The 18,853-nt window shown below is 43.8% G+C and overlaps 1 protein-coding gene across 1 annotated transcript in view; it reads left to right on the forward strand.

Moving 5' to 3' along the window:
- Positions 1–17,972, forward strand: part of NR5A2 (nuclear receptor subfamily 5 group A member 2) — a 127,427-nt gene extending 109,455 nt beyond the window's left edge. Inside the window, 1 exon segment of the mRNA XM_049703844.1 lies at positions 15,878–17,972. Within this exon segment, the coding sequence (XP_049559801.1) occupies positions 15,878–16,125 (248 nt within the window). The 3' untranslated portion in view covers positions 16,126–17,972.
- The last annotated feature ends 881 nt before the right edge of the window (positions 17,973–18,853 follow it).

An 18,853-nucleotide genomic window follows, 5' to 3' on the forward strand; every position in this document is an offset into this window, starting at 1 on the left:
ATCAAATATAAGGTATTGTATTATCAGCGCTATCCCTGTCTTAGCAAAACCCACAGACACATCAAGGCGGGCAGGTGGGGTGTGGAGAGCTTCCTTTGCAAAATGTTTCAAGCTCTTAAAAGTTCTGTCTCATCTTTCCTGTTACTTTCTCTGCCACATCGTTACACGAATACAAAACAAATCGGTGATGGAGTTTCTGTCTTTCACCTACAAATATATATCCCTAAGCAGTTGGATGAATTATCCACTTATGTCCAAAAAATTGACAAGTATTTGGCTTCAATGATCTTGTTAGGTAATCAGTTTCCCTTCCCCCTTAGTTCTCACCCCAAAGACCTCTCTTTTCTTTTTACAGTCAAAGGATGCAAAGTAAGTCTTGATTTTCTTCCCCCTTCGTTCAACCTCTGACCTTATTGAGCGGAATTTTAATAAGCTGAGGAAAATGATGTAACGATAAGTAACAAGTGTATCAAGCTCTTAAAGAGTAGTTTTATTTTAACACTACAAACTAAAAGAAGCAGCCAAACAAAAAAACCTTGGATGTTTAGAACAGACGTATACAAATAACAGCTCTCGTATGGGCCTGAAGTTGCAAGCATTTTCCTGATTGTGATGTTACTTTTTAGTACAAGTGGAAACAGAACGTGCGAAGTACAAGAAACCGCACTAATTCAACTTGGCAACAGAAAGCCGAATTCACATGTAATTAAAGAAATGCAATTTTAGTGATCTCACCCCAATGCTTTTTCCAAAATAATAGAGTTATCACAGTGGGGTACAATGAAAAGAAGATTGGGAACATCAGATGCAGCATTAAAAACTTCCCAATTCTGACAGGTTTTCCACCCAATCCTATCATTCATCCATGGTGTGTCTTTCTCAGAAGGCTGGTGCCCGGCCTGCCAGGAGTGTTGGGGGAGGGGAGATAAAATAGATGAAAAGGCTTTGATAAAAGTTCAAAGAACTAAACACATGTTTCATTCTCAGAAATTGTAAGACACGCTAAGCCTATATTTCATAAAATCCCTTACAAAAGGCCTTTAACAGTTAAAAAATGGATTTTAAAATAGATGACACATAAACAGTACTTTTAATTCCTTGAATTTCTGATTCTGCTGCCGGTTTCAGATAGAGTTGATTTCCCCGGAGTTAGATATTCACACTGTGACTCAGAAAGGCATTCTTTAAACTTCGGATCAAAACTAAAACGCAACTTGCATAGAGCTCAAGTAGCTGGGTGTTAATTCGTGCACCAACCACAGACAGTGCTGGAGTTTCCCATAGTCTATTTCTTGCCGTTTGGGAGGCAAAATTCCTTACCTTGTTACACGTTCTTGTATCGACTTAACTGTAATGTGTTTCCTTCTTTTAAAATAACCGAGACTTACTGTTTCAAATGATGCGTGTGTTACATTCACGTCTTGGTTTCTGTTGAAATGAGTGGGATGAGAAGCGGTGCACCGGGTGTTGTGTTCGATTCTTTCATATCTAATCACAGCTGCCACTGGGCGGGGGAAGTAAGAGAGCCAAGTCACAGCAGTGATATCCCCGGGGCCCTATCACCCAGGGAATCGGGTCGGGAGCACAGCTGGATGGTGGAGCCACATCTATGTCTTTCTGGCACCAGACAGTCCTACCGTCTGGTGGCCTTGGTACCAGAGAAGATTCCTTGAGGTTCCTGCCCAATCTGCTACAGGCCCTGAGGTCTGAGTAATACAAGCGATACAGTATAAACTGGTTATTTGGGGGAGATTGTCGAATGCCTTTTTTCTTTGACATTTCCACCCGCTCTTTAGTTGGAAGGAAACTTCTCCCTCTTCTCCCCCGCTCCCCCGGACCCTCGGCCCTTCTCATCCCTGGCCCTTTCCATCGCTCGCTACCTCCCAGGCCCGGGAGACAGAGAAAACAGGCTGGAACCAGCCTTGTGTGTAGAACAAGCCGCCCCTGGCAATGCAGTTGCGCTGCTGCCTGTGGACTAACAAGAGCCCTTTAAAGAAAAGGATTTCTGGGCTTCCCTGGTTGCGCAGTGGTTGAGAGTCCGCCTGCTGATGCAGGGGACGCGGGTTCGTGCCCCGGTCCGGGAAGATCCCACATGCCGCGGCGCGGCTGGGCCCGTGAGCCATGGCCGCTGAGCCTGCGCGTCCGGAGCCTGTGCTCCGCAACGGGAGAGGCCACAACAGTGAGAGGCCCGCGTACTGCAGGAAAAAAAAAAAAAGGATTTCTTTCAAATGCTGAATTATGAAGGAGTGTTGATTGTATGGGTAGAAATAGCTAGAAGATTACATCTTCTGTCTTCCGGACTATGGCTCTAACGTGGAAAAATGTTTGAAGTCAACTGTGTATTGCAAATACAATACCTTGTTTACTAAATGTACGTTTATATTCTCAAATGTTACCCTTTCTTTTTTCTCTTAGAAATAATCTCTCCCAGAGTCCGTAGGAAAGTTGTACAACACTAACCAAAGCTGAGTACGTCGGACTGAGTTGGGCTGTTTGTCACTCACTCTGCCACAGAATAATATTTTAACTGGCTCAGCTAATATGGGATCCAAGTTCGTAAAAGTTTGAAATCAAATCATTGAATGCAAATACGGTCTTCATCCCAAAGACGATAAGAATGCCTTTAAGCTAATATTTTTAACAAGAACGGTTGGACAGCCTCTCTTGTAAATTTTATCATACCTGAGGCAGTTTTCCTCATTCGATTAGCTGGAAAGCTGAATTTATCCTGAGGCAAACCAGACATGGAGGCCAGGCTAAATTCAACAACTGGAGCTTAAGTTTGGCTTAATATATCCCCACTTGCATCTGCCTGTTTAATTCTCTTTCATATGATAACGTTGGTTTATTCATAGGCCTGACTTGCCTATGAACGAACTGAAGCCCATACCTTATTCGAAGAGAATAAGATAGCTTGGCCAAGACTGCAGACTTCCTGAGTGGAAATCAAAAATGCAAACGTATGATTCAAAAACTGTTTTAGAACGTGCCTACGAGAGTGTGGTGCGGAGCTTTTCTCTGAAGAAGGACAGCTTTTTATGCATGTGGACATTTCCTATTCTGAGGGGACAGATGGTCTTTATAACAAGATAAGGACCCAGGCTCCCAAGGCCGGCCGGCCAGGGCAGCTGCAACTCGAAATGCTACCTATTTTATCAAAACATTGTATGTATTTGCCCTTCATATTAAGTCTGTTTGACAGACAGCTTTATTTGAAATTTAGGGGGAAACCGGGAAATTGTCTCATCCTGTGCCCCTTTAAATTCTGTTTCCTGGTTCAAAATATTCCATCGATTCCCAGCCAGAGACCTTTTTTTTTTTTTTCCCTTTCATTCTCCATGCATTTTTATGTGGCTTTCAGTATCAAGTGGCATGTAGAGGTTGATAAAACTCACAATCTGTTTCGATTCTTGATCTTAAAACCCCTGTAGTATAGCCTTCCTTCCTCATTTGTATCCCTCGGAATTCTGCAAAACAAATTGCAAATGTATAGAGAGAAGGAAAATAATGAATGTCGTATGTCAGCGGCTGGTCCCTGACGTAGCACACAGCCCCCAGATAGACTTTTCTCAACATCTTCAGATTACCTACCACTTCACAACATCAAACAAACCAGATGGTCTTCCTTCTCCTACACATTGAACTCAAGTTTCTTCAATATTGTATCGAATTGTGAAATTATTTTGAGCCAAAAATTCCTCATTGTTTAGAGAGGAATGATAGAAAATGTGTTCTACTATTATAGCTGAAATTGGTTACGAGTGTAACTAAGTGAGGAACTCTGAAACTGCCTAAGGGTCTAGTAGCTGGGACTTGGGCTCATGCGAGGTGTTCAGTCCGTCCTTAGGGAGTTACTCTGCATATGGTTCATATTCATGGGACCTAAATTCAAAGTAGCAAGTTTCCTAGGATCTATATGGGGCGTCTGGGCTTCCCCGAGGATGCCGTCTAGGAGGAGAGGCAGGAAACAGGGACTGTAGGTTCAGGAAGGCCTTCCAGACACAAACAAGGCGAAGATGGATGTGTGTAAATTAATGTGAAAATGTATTCTCGTTTAACAAGCGTGAAGGGGGTTCGACTTGGTCCAGGCACCGTGCTAGGCCTGGGGAGGGGTGACCGTTCCCAAGGTCGAGATCCCTGTCTTCACAGTTGACAGGTAATCAGGTGACATCCAGCGCCCCCTGTGATGGGCAAACGGAGATGGGCTTGGGGGAGGCTTCCTGGAGGCCGGAATGTCGGTGCCAAGGCTGGGGGACATTGGTCTGAAAATCGGTGCAGGAAAATTAGGAGCTGGGACAGGCTCCCAGAAACCAGGGAATGGAGCGTGTGGTGTTAATGCACCCAGGTTTGTGATGCCCGCTAGCCATTCAGGCAGGGTGTCCGGGAAGTGGTTGGATCTGCAGAACTGCAGCCTTGAGCCTGGGGCCTTGAGTGCGCGGGGAGGGTGGACGGCGCAGCGGAGGAAATAAACGTTCTACACGCAGAAGGTGCAAAGGAGGCAAGAAACGCCGGCTGCCTTGGCGCTGCGGGCAAAGCACCCAGCCATAATCCCCACTGAGACAGTGTCCCTAGAAAGCACAGCACAGGGTGGAGTTGGTGCTTTTTGTTTACGATTATGAAACAGTTCTGCAGGAAACAAAGTCTGCCGTGAATTTGATATGGAAGCATAACGGCATGTCAAAGGCCCCCAGAAAAAAGAAGAAGAGAAAGGAAAGAAAGATTTTGGTTTAGGGCCAAGCAGTATTTAACCAAGAAGTGTATTCTTTCATTCATCCCTCACATATTTAGTGAGGGTTTTCTCTGTGCTGTGCACTGGCCTAGATGCTGGGGCTCAGCTGCAAATTAGACCAAGTCCCGACCTTCACAGCTTTCCTTCTTCATTTTTATTTATTTATTTGGCTGCGTCGGATTTTAGTTGCAGCACGCGGGATCTTTGTTGAGGCACGAGGGCCCTTCGCTGCAGCGCACGGGCTTCTCTCTAGTTGCGGCGCGTGGGTTTTCTCTTCTCTAGTTGTGGCGGGCAGTCTCCAGGGCAAGTGGGCTCTGTAGTTGTGGCATGCGGGCTCTAGTTGAGACACACGAGCTCAGTAGTTGTGGCTCGTGTGCTCAGTAGTTGTGGCACGTGGGCTTAGTTACCCCGCAGCATGTGGGATCTTAGTTCCCTGACCAGGGATCGAACCTGCGTCCCCTGCATTGCAAGGTGGATTATTCTTTCCCACTGGACCACCAGAGAAGTCCCACAGCTTTCCTTCTTGTGAGGATGACAGGCAAGTATAACAATTAGACAAATAACCGTATACTGTAAAGTCAGTCAAGCATCAGTAAGAACGTACAGTTTAGGGATGTGAGGGAAGAGGAAACACAAAGATAGCGGTCACTACGGCATCAGGAATTGGTCCATGGAAGGAATACACAGGTAACCTGGAGGGTGTCGGTGGCCATCTGCTTCTGCAGAGCAGTGGATTCTCAGGTGTCTGTTACATTATGTTTAATAACCTACACGTACAGTACATTATTCAGTGTTTAATTGAACATAAAATTTCTTTTTTTTTGATTGAAGTATAGTCGATCTACGATGTGTTAGTTTCTGCTGTACAGCAAAGCGACACAGTTATACGCATATACACATTCTTTTTTATACTCTTGTCCATTATGGTTTATCCCAGGACACTGACTGTAGTTCCCTGTGCTATGGTAGGACCTTGTTGTTTATCCATCCTGTATATAATAGCTTACAGTGTGCCGACCCCAACCTCCCGCTCCACCCCTCCCCCAACCCCCTCCCCCCTGGCAACCACCAGTCTGTTCTCTACAGAACATAAAATTTCTCGCCTTCGCCGCTTTTAAGGGTACAGTTCAGAGGTATTAAGTCCATTGACGTTGTTGTCCAACCAATCTCCCAAACTTCTTCCATTTTGCAAAACTGAAACTCTGTACCCATTAAACTACCCCCATTTCCCGCTCCCCCCAGGCCCTGGCAGGCGCCCTTCTGCTTCTGTCTCCATGAACTTGACTGCTCTGGGTACCTTAGATAAGTGAAATCATACAGTATGTGTCTTTTTGTGACTGGCGTATTTCACCTGGCATAATATCCTAAAGGTTCATCCACGACGTCAGCCTTGTTGTCCACGTTGTATCAGAACGTCCCTCCTTCTCAAGGCTGCTCACTATTCCATTGTATGTAGCGACCACATTTTGTTTATCTCTTTACCCAGTAATGGGCACTTGGGTGGCTTCCACCTTTTGGCTACCGTGAACTGTGTGTCTGTGAACAGACACGGGGCACGCACAGGTCTTGCACACGTGGCATATATTTTTAAGGCAGAGTCAGGAGCCAGAGTGATCAGATAGTGGGGCAGCGCTGTTTTAGAAATGGTTCTCCACAGAGGCTTCTCCAAGGGGCTGATGTGTGAGTTTCGGAGTTTCGGGTGACGTGAGGGAGAGAGCCCCACACGATCGGGAAGAACCATCCCGAATGCAGGAACAGCAAGTGTGAGGTCCTGAGGCAGAAACCAGCAAGAGGACCGCTGTGTCCAGAGAGGAGCCCGGCAGAGATGTGGTCTCAGGGTTAGACTGGGGCAAGGATGTCCGACTTATCCTGAGAAGGACATGTCTGTAAACTCACGGAACAGTGTTTTGTTCGACGCATTTAAGTGACGCCGTTTGTATCCAATCTATAATCTGTAGACTTCCGGAAAGGGTGCCTGACCCGTGTCAGCACCCAGAGGCAGCTTTGCAACTTCTGCAAGCTTTGTCCTCAAGTTCATGCAAAAGCTACACCCTTCCTTGTAAAGGGGGGCGCTGCTAGGACATAAATGAATTCAGGTACCATTTACCTGTGGCACGGTGTGTCAGATCATGGCTGCATACTAAACAGAGTTTGAAATAATTTGTAATTCGGGCCAAAAACCATCTTGGAGAATTGAAGTCCTATCCAGACCGTTGAGTGAAAGCGCAGGTGATGGGGTGGGTGCAGAGCGATGCTTGTCCCTACTTGTTTGTTGGCAACACCAATCCAGCACCTTCCTTCCAAAATTTGGGCTCATAATCACGCAGTTGTAGACTCTTAGAGCTGGGTGAAAAGAGATCGTCAAGTCCAGCCCTTGCCCTTCACAGGCCAGGAAACTTGAGGCCCCAAAGAGTGACATGCTCGTGATCTCACAGTTGGAGACAGAATCAGGACTAGAAATCACGACATTTGATTAGTGAGGAATGTTCTTCTCCTTTGGGAGAAAAACCACTGCCCCTTGGGGGTGACATATTATGAACGCAGAACTGACAAAAGGGCAGGCCCACTGCGGGTGACATTCTTTATGCAATGGTATTTCCTGAGCCTGTACTTTTCAGCAACCATGTGAGGCACTGCATTAGTAGCCTTTTGTCCAGAGTGTCATATGTGTTTGGGGAAATTGGGCTTCAAAATTAAGAAAACATGGTGGAATATCTTTAACTGAAACTTAAGCCTTGGCCATGTTTTCCTGAATACTCTTTGTGATGGAGGATAGGATAAACTTGCATGTAATCCCTCTACCTTCCATTAATTTTGGAAAACTGCAACATCAGAGATTCTGTTTTGTCCATGCAACTTTATGGCAGGAAAACGATCACATTGCTGTGTAGAAAGGTTACCTTCCAGGTGTGTACTGGAAGCAAACAAAATCTCCAAATTTTATCAGTAAAATTATAAGAAACATAAGGCCCCGTGAGTATACAATGCTTGTACACTTTTTAAAGTTTATTCATATTTAAGGTATCATTTTACTCTTCAGCGATCCTAAGAATTATTTCCCCATTTTTCAGATGGAAAAACTGGCTCAGAGGGGACTGAGTGACTTGCTTGCGACTAGATTAGACCACCATTCCTGCCAAAAATCAAGTGGCTTTCAGACTTTTTAAATTGATGAAACCCCCTTTTCTAAATATAAAGCAGGTTAGAATGGAGAAAGTTACTTCGTAGTCCCAGCACCTCCACAGCCCCAGTGGCAAGGGCTGGGCTCGGGCGTGCCCAGAAAAGGCCCCCTGGAGGGCGCCTATGACGCTGGACTCTACTCAGTGTCAGCTGTGAGTATTTTTAACCATGATCTGTGGCATTAAGACGATTACGGTGTGTAATACGTCAATATAAGTGTCAGGAGTATGTTATTTCATTCAAATTCTCTGAAAATTTCATTTAGGGATTATGAGACCCTTTAGAAACTGAACTATTGGACCAACCAGCACACCCCTTTCTCCAACCCCCGCAGGTGGCAGGAACTTGTGGGCTGTGACGTGGGGGGAAAGCTCTGGGACTGGGATGTCCCGAGCCCTTTGGGGCTCAGGTCCCACCTCTGTGATCTCGTGGGGCAGAGCCCAGGGGTTTCGAGGGAGACACCAATTCCAGCTCAGGACATGTGTGACTCACTGAACCCCTCTGAGCCTGTTTCTTTCCCTGGAAAATGAGAATCATACCTTCCCTGTAAGATTCTTCACAGTATTAAATGAGATATGTAAAAAAAATCCTGTGCACGTTGACAAGCACTTGCTAAATGCAGCCGCCCCCCCATTCTCTGGGTGTGTCCTTAACTTAGAGAGCATGGAAAAGCTGTTCAATCTCTCTGAGTCTAAATGTCATAACACCTGTAATGCCTTCTCAAGAAAGAATCCTTGGCGAGTTGGCTGTGTCCAGAATCCCACCACTGACCCCTTCTCTGTCCACACGATCCCACCGACTCCGGGGGTTTCATCCATCACCTGTCCGCTGACGGCTCCCAGATCTGGACACCAGGCCTGCTTCTCTGCTGCGTCTAGACCTGTATCTCCAGCCGTCTCCCCTACCTCCCTAGGGAATGTCCCGCATGCTCCTTAAACTCAACCATGGCTGCCCCTCCAATCTGCTCCAACTCCTGCTGGAGGGACGGCCACCACCTGCCTGCCTGCCTGGTGTCATCCAGGACCTTTGCTCGCGATTAATCCGGGGCCAGCAAGCTCTGTTGAGTCACCCATCTTGATGCCTTTCGAGTCCATCCCCACCCCCATGGCCACCGCGCTCGTCACCTGTATTCCTGCGACAGCCTCTCCCTACACCTGCTCTTTCGGACTCAGAGAGCTGACCGCGTCCTTCCTTCTTAAGATGTTGCAATGCTTCTGCACGGCTTCCAGAACAAAATGCAGACTCTGTCTGGTGTGCAGCGCCCATCACAGTCCTAAACCTTAGGGTCCATCCTTACTTTACACCCTGCTCTCCTCCATGGAAGGTAAGCCGCTTTGCGGGGCTCCAAGGACCCCGTTTCCTGTCTCAGAGGCTTGGTGTGGGGGTCGCCGTCTCCTGCCACCTTTTCCTCCCTGTGTTGCTCAGCTCACCCGTTTCTCAAAACCTCTCAGGTGTCACTTTCCCCAAGAACCCTTCTTGCCCCCAGGCCCTGGGTTAGGTGCCCATCCTGTGTGTGTCAAGGGCACCCACTTCTTGTCTCTGAAGCACTGGACACAGAGATTGTGTCTTTTATTCCTCTATCTTCAACACCTGGCACAGCGCTCTTTGAATGAATGAATGAACGAACGAATGAATGAATTCATAGACTGTGTATACATAAGGTATGAAAGAATAAGTGAAGCAGAGTAGCATGTTTTGTAACTTAGGAAGCACCAACCAGTTGGAAGGGCTTCTTTCTACATACAGAAATAATACGTATGCTGTATGTCCACATTTTTACACACAGTTCCTGTCAAAGAGTTGCATTTTCTTGTTAGTAATTTATATATGAAGACATTGAATTGTATGTTCTGGTCGCTAAAAACAGCTCTTGGCTCATAATCATACACGTGTGCACACACATACACACACACACATTTATGTAAAGGACTTACCAGTAATTAATTTAAAATCTTGAGTTTAAGTTTTACTGGAAGCAGAGTAGAATCTAATCTCAGGCATCTGCACTAAAAGTGTCCTGTCTGCCCATCTCCAACCCCTAAAGAGCCCTCACTATTAAGCGAACTAGGTTCATATGAAAAGAGCCAACATGTTGCTATCCGGAAGTTCCTACAAAATTATTTATACAGGGCTTCCCTGGTGGCGCAGTGGTTGAGAGTCCGCGTGCCGATGCAGGGGACACGGGTTCGTGCCCCGGTCCGGGAAGATCCCACATGCCGCGGAGCGGCTGGACCAGTGAGCCATGGCCGCTGAGCCTGCGCGTCCGGAGCCTGTGCTCCGCAACGGGAGAGGCCACAAGAGTGAGAGGCCCGCGTACCGCAAAAAAAAAAAAAAAAAGAAAAATGATTTATACAAATTATTTAAATATAGCCCTTTAAAAATAATTTTAAAATGAATTCCTTATAGAAAATTCATTTCCTTTCTCCTTTGCTGTCCTATCAAAGGAAAGGGTCTTCTGAGGACAAATTGTGAGCCAGTTTACAGATGTCACCCCTCCAAAAGCCACAGGGGAAAGAAGTGTCCTCCGGGTGCAGAATGGTACCTCTTTTCCCCACTTTTGTATCTTTGAAAGGACAGGATGAGATTTTTTCCCCCACGTGTGGAAAGTGAACAAAGATAATTATATTATTGGGCCATTTGAGTCTCCCGGCCCCCCAGCCTCCTTGCTCAGCAAAGGACCAGTCTCTGAAAAGAGTGTGCTGACCGGGAGGATTTACAGCCTGTGCCGCATGGCAGGTACCAGGGAGATAGAAATCAGTATCTTCATCTTCAGAAAGAGCCTGAATGCCACGTAATGACTGAAAAGCCAGCTGTAATATATTCAAGAAGACCTAAGGGTTTACTTTCCACTAAGGATGGAAAAAAAATCTGAGTACCCCACTGTGAGCTTATCATAATGCTGCCTCACATAAAAAGTTGGTAATTAGTCCCTGAGTGAATAAAGTAGAATGGATGATAAGAGATTGATACTTAGAGGAGAAGCTCAAAATGATTTTGCCAGTCATCAAAATTTAAAGGCGCTGGAGAAAGGGTTGGATGCCTCTGTCTGTTTACATACTGTTTCCAACTCAGAATCTGTAATGATAGGGTTCATTAACTTGCGTTTCTAAATTGTATTAAGATGAAGTTTACATAAACGTCAAAGAAAAACGTAGTGTGCCGAACGCGGGAGACTTTGGGATGAAGCACCACAGAAGAGCTGGGGGGAGATAGTTCATTCGCGAATTTCCTGTGTTATGGACTCCTGGTAGGGATGAGCTAAGACGCCCAAGCGTGCCAGCACCCATTCATTAGAGGAGGACTTGGTTGGTAGGGGAGCACCCCAGAGGAAATGGTGAAGGTTTTAAATATATTTTATGTTTAGTTTTTCAGGAAAGGGCATTGAGTAGCATCAAAAGGAATTCTATGAGCATTGTGGGAGCACATTTAAATTTCTGGACTCTTCCTAAAAAGTACATACAAGTGAGCTACGTGAAAGAGAAAATTCCAAGGCTTCCGAGAGGTGGTGGCATCTGTGTTTTGGAACTTCTCCATTGGCTTTTTTTTTTTTTTTAATTCACAATTTTTGTTGTTGTTGTTTGTTTTTGGGTTTTTTTTTGTTTTTGCGGTACGCGGGCCTCTCACTGTTGTGGCCTCTCCCGTTGCGGAGCACAGGCGCCGGACGCGCAGGCTCAGCGGCCATGGCTCACGGGCCCAGCCGCTCCGCGGCATGTGGGATCTTCCCGGACTGGGGCACGAACCCGCGTCCCCTTCATCGGCAGGCGGACTCTCAACCACTGCGCCACCAGGGAAGCCCTTCATTCACAATTTTTAAAGGTTCTATTCCATTTATAGTTATTATAAGATATTGGCTATATTCCTTATGTTGTACGATGTATCCTTGTAGCTTATTTATTTTGTACGTAGGAGTTTGTACCTCTTAATTCCCAGCCCCGATCCTGCCCCTCCCCCTTCCCTCTCCCCACTAGTAAACCACTAGTTTGTTCTCTGTATCTGTGAGTCTGTTTCTTTTTTGTTATATTAATATTCACTAGTTTGTTGTAGTTTTTAGATTCCACATATAAGTGATATCATTACAGTATTTGTCTTTCTCTGCCTGACATGTTTCACTTAGCATAATACCCTTCGCGTCCATCCACGTTGTTGCAAATAGCAGAATTTTGTTCTTTTTTATGGCTGAGTAATATTCCATTGTATACATGTACCACATTTTCTTTATCCATTCATCTATTGATGGGCGCTTAGGTTGCTTCCATATTTTGGCCATTGTAAATAATGCTGCTATGAACATTGAGGTGTATGTATCTTTTCGAATTACTGTTTTCATTTTTTTCAGATATATACCCAGGAGTGGAATTTCTGGGTCATGCAATATAGTTCTAGTTTTAGTTTTTTGAGAAATCTCCATACTGTTTTCCACAGTGGCCACGCCAATTTACATTCCCCATAGTGGAGAAACCAAGGTCTGCCTGTCAGACCGAAAATGAAAGACACTCAGGAACCCAGGGGCTCACAAAAGAATTCACCACAGGATTCTTTGAACAGAACACACTATTACATTTAAAATATTTCAGGGAGAGGTCTATTGTATAAATCAGTTTTTGAAAGCTGCTCTCAAATTAGAAAAAGAAAGGAGATAGACTTATAAGATACATAACAGCTAATGTAATAGGTCATTTTATAACCAATCAACCTTGGACAAATACACCACTAATATAAAGCAAACATTAATTGGAGAAATCCCTGGGGAAGCCTTGACTAAAACATATAATATATAACATGTCACCCGAAGATGCTGGCAGTGTACATAGGGAAATGGACGATTAATAAAGGAGGGCAAGATGCAGTGAGAGAGACAGGAGCTGAAAGAGATAAGCCAGAGCAATGATCCAGGAACTTCTTGGTCGGTGAATGAGAGTAATTCAATCAAAATCTTTTTCTTTCTTTCATTCCTTTTTCTGAGGGCCCGTGCCGCGTGGCTTGTGGGATCTTAGCCCCCGACCAGGGATTGAACCCACGCCCCCTACCGTGGAAGGGCGGAGTCTTAACCACTGCACCACCGGGGAAATCCCTCTTTCTTTCTTTTTTTTTTTTTTTTTTTTCTGTACGTGGGCCTCTCACTGTTGTGGCCTCTCCCGTTGCGGAGCACAGGCTCCGGACGCGCAGGCCCAGCGGCCATGGCTCACGGGCCCAGCCGCTCCGCGGCATGTGGGATCTTCCCGGACCGGGGCACGAACCCGTGTCCCCTGCATTGGCAGGCGGACTCTCAACCACTGCGCCACCAGGGAAGCCCCCTTTCTTTCTTTTTTTTGACCTTGTAGCTTACATATCAGAATCTTTGCCACTAAATTACAAATTGCCTTTACAGACATGGAAAACAAAATAGACATTCAGTTAGTAAGTGCCTTTGGGGCAGCTAGCAGCATAACTTTTTTTGTGTTTAATGGTAAACACATTAAAAACACAGTCTTTTCTTTCAGAAGGAAAATTGCATGTATTTTTAAACTTTGGGGAGAAAGGTGGCGGTTTGGACCAGTATTCACAGAAATTATCCAGCAAATGCTGATCTGAAGATTTTAATGATTATATGTACTAATAGTAAGTGAATAAACCAGAACTTACGATCCATCCTTTGTTTTATGTTTGTTAGCAGTTGTCTGTTTTTGTTTATGTTTTTCTTAACAGAATCCCATAATTTATCACAGAACGTTGAACCTCATTCTCAAAAAATACATTTATCAAAAAAAGAAGGTCTCAAAAACAACTTTCTGAAAAGACTATTATTCGTTTATCTTGCATTTCATTCCGTGCAAATTCCTCCCCTATAAACTTCTGTGACTATTGCTAGCTTTTCTTGCTGTGAGAATATCTTTCATTGTAGCATAAAATAGTGTGCTCCGTTTCGATTGTTTTCCTATGACTGTGTTAAAATCACTGTAACACTGGAAGTTGCTTGTTTGGTTTTGGGTTTTTTTTTTCAACTTCTTAATGGTAAATAAAAGAGAAAACTAAATTTTTCCTTACGTTTCATGTTTAAGTTTAAATGTTTTCTTTAGGTTGAGTGGAGGGTAAAGGGAAACAACGCTGAGAAGTTGGTCAGAATTCAGATGAACTGTTTTTGCATTACCCGTTCTCTGCTGTGAAGCTTTAGGAAGGACTGATGTCTGTAAGCAGAGGGTGAGCGTCTGAAAGTATAAGAGCATGGCATTTTTCTGTCATCTGGCCAGGTATAGCGTAGTCAAGGTACGTCCGGTTGTTTACATTTTGTAATTTTGAACCAAATATAACTAATATTTCTAAGTATTTGAAATAACTTAAAATAACTTTTAAGACATTTTAGATGAGATAGATGGAAACTGCTTTATTAACTGTCAAGTACCACCTGGGTACACCGTCCAGTGGGTAACAATTCAAATGTCAGTTTCAATGCCACAGGAAGGCGTGAGCTCGTAGCGTAGCATTTGTCTGTTTGTACATCTCATTGATAAATAATCAAATATTTCTGATTCTCCCATCATACTTTGACATAGATGTGATCCCGAATGCTCGCACTATGTCGGTCCTAATTCCCCACTGTTTTTAATTTGGGCCAGAGATTTGGGGACGGAAAGGGGGAAGCATGTGTCATGCAAAGTTACGGCTCAAACTGTAAACACTGAAATCATCCTGGACACATTTCAACAGCAAATGTAAGGCAGCCTATTGTAACAGCATTTAGAGATACCAAAGTGGACCCGCACATACACACAGGCTAAGGTTAACAACACAGAGAGCCGAAAATATTGGATAAGAGTTATTTTGGGAACTCTTAACTGAGTTTAGCACACTTAACCTTTTAGTCATAGTATTATGTGGTTTTCTATAGAATCGTTCTTATTTATTTTTCTCCAGTTAGAAAATAAAGCGGGGGGAGGGGTGGATGCATCTGTTTACCTTCTTAGCATGGATGTCTGTAAACACACACACACATCCATGCATTTCTTCCAGAGGCTTCTATATACACGTTGTGTAAAAGTTGTACAGTTAACATAAATAAACTCCACAAGAGAAATTCCACCACCACCGTTTTCCCTTGCTCATTGTCTGTGTGTGTGTGTGTGTGTGTCGGTCTGTCTTTTGACTCTGTTTCCCCCTATTCAGCATTTATGAGGACCTATAAGGCAGAGCATCTTCAGGAGTTAGGCTGGGTGGATTGCCTGCTTACTTCTCCTCTGTGTGAGTGACTCATGTCCAGAAGGAAAAAAAAGTGAAGTATCAGACTTTAGAAACCACGTTCAGGTTAAAGGGTGCCGGCCATCCTGGCTTGAATTCTGCCTAAAGGACAAGGCTTCCATTTGATAAAGATCATTAGTCAGCGAGACATATATTTTAGAGAGTTCCCAGCAGCGACTGTTCCTCTGGCAGTCACTGGAGTGTACAGATGGTTCATTAGCATAGGCTAGACAAGTCAAAGGCTTTCAGAATCATTTAGAAAATGTCAAACAGAAACAAGAACCCTGTCACTTTTTATTAGAATTAACTACATCATACCCTGGACACAGATTTCACCTTGGGTCAGAAAAATTAATACAGAATTCTATGAATTGTGTCATATACTGGGTTAAGATAGGTCTTCCTAGAGGGACTCATTTGCTGGCAATATATTATGATCTCTCTGCTTTAGGAATCCTTAAACCTTTCCTTTTGTGAGATATGAAAAGAATTGACCTTGCTTAGAATCCATTGGTGTCTAATTGATTTGGAGGTGTAGGCAGAATTTCAACAAGACATTCTTCTAAAGCTCTTTTGTGATCGTTTTCCCGGGAAGCTTGGTGAGTGGGGCTGACTGAATATCGAGCATTGTAGCGAGTCTGCTTTATGTCGGGAGGAAAATACCTCCTTTAACTGAACACACTGCTGGGGTGAACAGGAATTAAAACATCATCGAATTATTGTGGGGTTTTTTTGTTTTTGTTTTTTTAAATCCAGATGTCAAAAACCTGGAGAACTTCCAGCTGGTCGAAGGTGTCCAGGAGCAAGTTAACGCTGCCCTGCTGGACTATACAATGTGCAACTACCCGCAACAAACAGAGAAATTCGGGCAGCTGCTACTCCGACTACCTGAGATCCGGGCCATGAGCGTGCAGGCCGAGGAATACCTCTACTACAAGCACCTGAACGGGGATGTCCCCTACAACAACCTGCTGATTGAAATGTTGCATGCAAAACGGGCTTAGTTACAGCCCCTAGGAGCGCGGCTTCCAAAACACAAAGAGATTGGTGGGGGGAAAGAAGAACAGGAAGAAAGGGAAAAAAATAAAATACTCTGAATGGCTCCAAGCAACACGAATGAAACACTTGGTTTAAAGATATTGAATTTAATAAAGCATAATAAATACTTCATAGCCAATAAATGATGGATCAGGGTATTTGTATTGCAGACTGTGAATCAAAGGCGTCACATCCCCAAAGAATTCCGCATAAAAGACGTTGGAACGGAGTGAATTGAACTCACGGGTGGATCCCAACACCACATCAGGATGAAAATGGACAGAACAGTGCTTGTATAGTGAAACTGATCTCCGCTGTGAAGGAATCTAGGAACCGATCTGTGTTAGCCATTAGGCTTTTGCAGCGGGTGATTTGAGCTTCCAGAATTCCTCCGTGGTAAAGCGGAACTGAAACAGTTATCAAGAGTTCGTCAGCTGCACCGATCATAGCCCCTTCCCTCTTCCTTTCCAGGACGCAGCACCTTCTGTCCCGTGATCGAGGAATCTGTACTAAAGGACTAGCGCTCAGCCACACCCACTAGTAGCTCCACCAAATGATGAAAAGCCTAATCTTCAATGTCTGTGTCTTAGACCTGCAAACAGCTAATAAGAACAGTCTATGAATATGTTAGCTTGCCATTTTGACTATGTTCTGGTTTGTTTTGTCATGTGTTCATGTTAAAAAAAAGAAAAAAAGCAGGCAGTATCCCTCTTCTGATCTTACCTAAAGCATTAATTAATATTAAGGGCAACGAGTACAAACTTCGAAAGCTTTAGCTCTCGCATTGTAGGATTTCATAAAAATTTCCAGCAGAAAGGCTTGTTAGACTACATCAGCCTTTTTAACCATCCACGTTTGTAGCTCATTAAAAAATATAACACGAAATGTATTTTGCTGGGATGTCAAGTAGTCACAGTTCTAAATAGTTTAAAACAAAACGGAAGCATGTTAAGCCACGCGAAATAAAGAAAGGGATGCGCAGATAAATTGACTCATTGCAATCGATCATCCCCTAAACGCAGAGAGGAAACGGTGATCTTTACGTATGGCCTGGGAAGATAGTAAAGTGATTCAGATCTTCCCCAAAAGGGAAGGGGAGAGAGTGATACTGACCTTTCTAAGTCTAAAAGTCTGCTGTTGAACAAATTGGAGGACAGAGAATTGCGAAACAAACTCTCCAAACGATGCTGTCAGTATTATTCACAGGCGATGCCACAGATACAGAAGTCTTGCCTTACTTCACAATTCTCAAAGGTAGCTGTGCAGATATGGATCAACATTTGTTTAAAATAAAGTATTAATACTTTAAAGTCAAATAAAACAGAGTGTTTACATTCTTTAGGTCCTCTAGGGGGAGGGGGGAACGTGTGATATGACAAAAGAGCTAAAGCAGTAATTACCTTAATGTTATTTTTCTGATTGGTAATTATTTTTAACAGTACTTAGTTATTATATGTCGTGAGACACTAAAATCAAAAACGGGAATCTCATTTAGACTTTAATTTTTTTTTGAGATTATCGGCGGCACAATCACTTGTAGAAACTGTAAAAAAAAAATGAAAGTTATCTCCTAGTCCCTTAATTTTTTCATAAATGTTTCTGGCTTTTGAATAGTTTATTTATATTGTATATCATAGTTTCAACTGTAGACAATTATGATGCTAATTTATTGTTCCTTGGTTTCGCATTTGTCTGAGATAACCAAGACTGAAGAAACCAAATATATGTGTTTATTGTAGCATGTCAAGTTAGCGGAACATAGTTCAGAGACAGAGAGGGGTCTTAATGAATTAAAATCATTCACTTGATTAAATGTCTGTAAATCTTCATAATTCTTACTGTAGTTTATTTAATATCTATTGTAAATTATGTGACTTGTAACCTCCTCTGTTTTCAAGTAAATTTAACAAGGGTGGAGTCTTACCTGGTTTTTCTTTCCAAGCGTTGTAAGTTGTATACCAAAGATATTAGTTATCACTTCTGTGTGTACAAAGAGGATTATTTTATTATTTTTATTAATCACCTCTAATACGCGTCCATGCGAAGGGTACCCATCAGCTAAGCCGGGCGTCCACAGCCCAGCGTGCAAAGCTTGGTCACCCGTGTCATCTCCGTGGCTCAGAGGACAATGGGAAAATAGAGTCCATACCCAAAGCAGTAAATAAAACAGCGGCATCTTTGCTCTCCCCAGTTAAAAACCAGGTTGGAGGGGAAGAGTGTCAACAGTTAATGAAATGGTTCCATCAGTGGGTACGGAACATGGATGGAAGCAATTTCGAGATTTGGGGGATGGTTATTCGGAGGGTCCTTAACATTGCAAAAAAATGGTAAAAAACAAATACATTGATGCCAAAAGTCCAGGTTTTAGAATGCCAGCCGCTTGGCGTCCGTGGCCCACGCGAAGCGCGCGAGCGGATTTTCTCTAGTGTTCATCGTTAAGTGGCTTACAACCAGACATTGACTTAGCAACTGCTTCATCAACTACAGGATTTATTAGTTAAAGCAGACTCAAATATGAAGGTTTGGGGCTTGGCCTGGTTTATTATCGTTAGTCTATGTTTATAAACAGAAAGTCTGTCATGTCTGAATATTTGTCTTACAGATCTTCTGCTGCTCCCTTGGATCTGAACCCATGCAATGTTTAGAGTGTGAAGTTGGTTCCTTGTTGACATTACTTACTGTATCAGTGAAATC

This window comes from Orcinus orca, chromosome 1 (assembly GCF_937001465.1).
Source record: "Orcinus orca chromosome 1, mOrcOrc1.1, whole genome shotgun sequence".
Taxonomy (NCBI): domain Eukaryota; kingdom Metazoa; phylum Chordata; class Mammalia; order Artiodactyla; family Delphinidae; genus Orcinus; species Orcinus orca.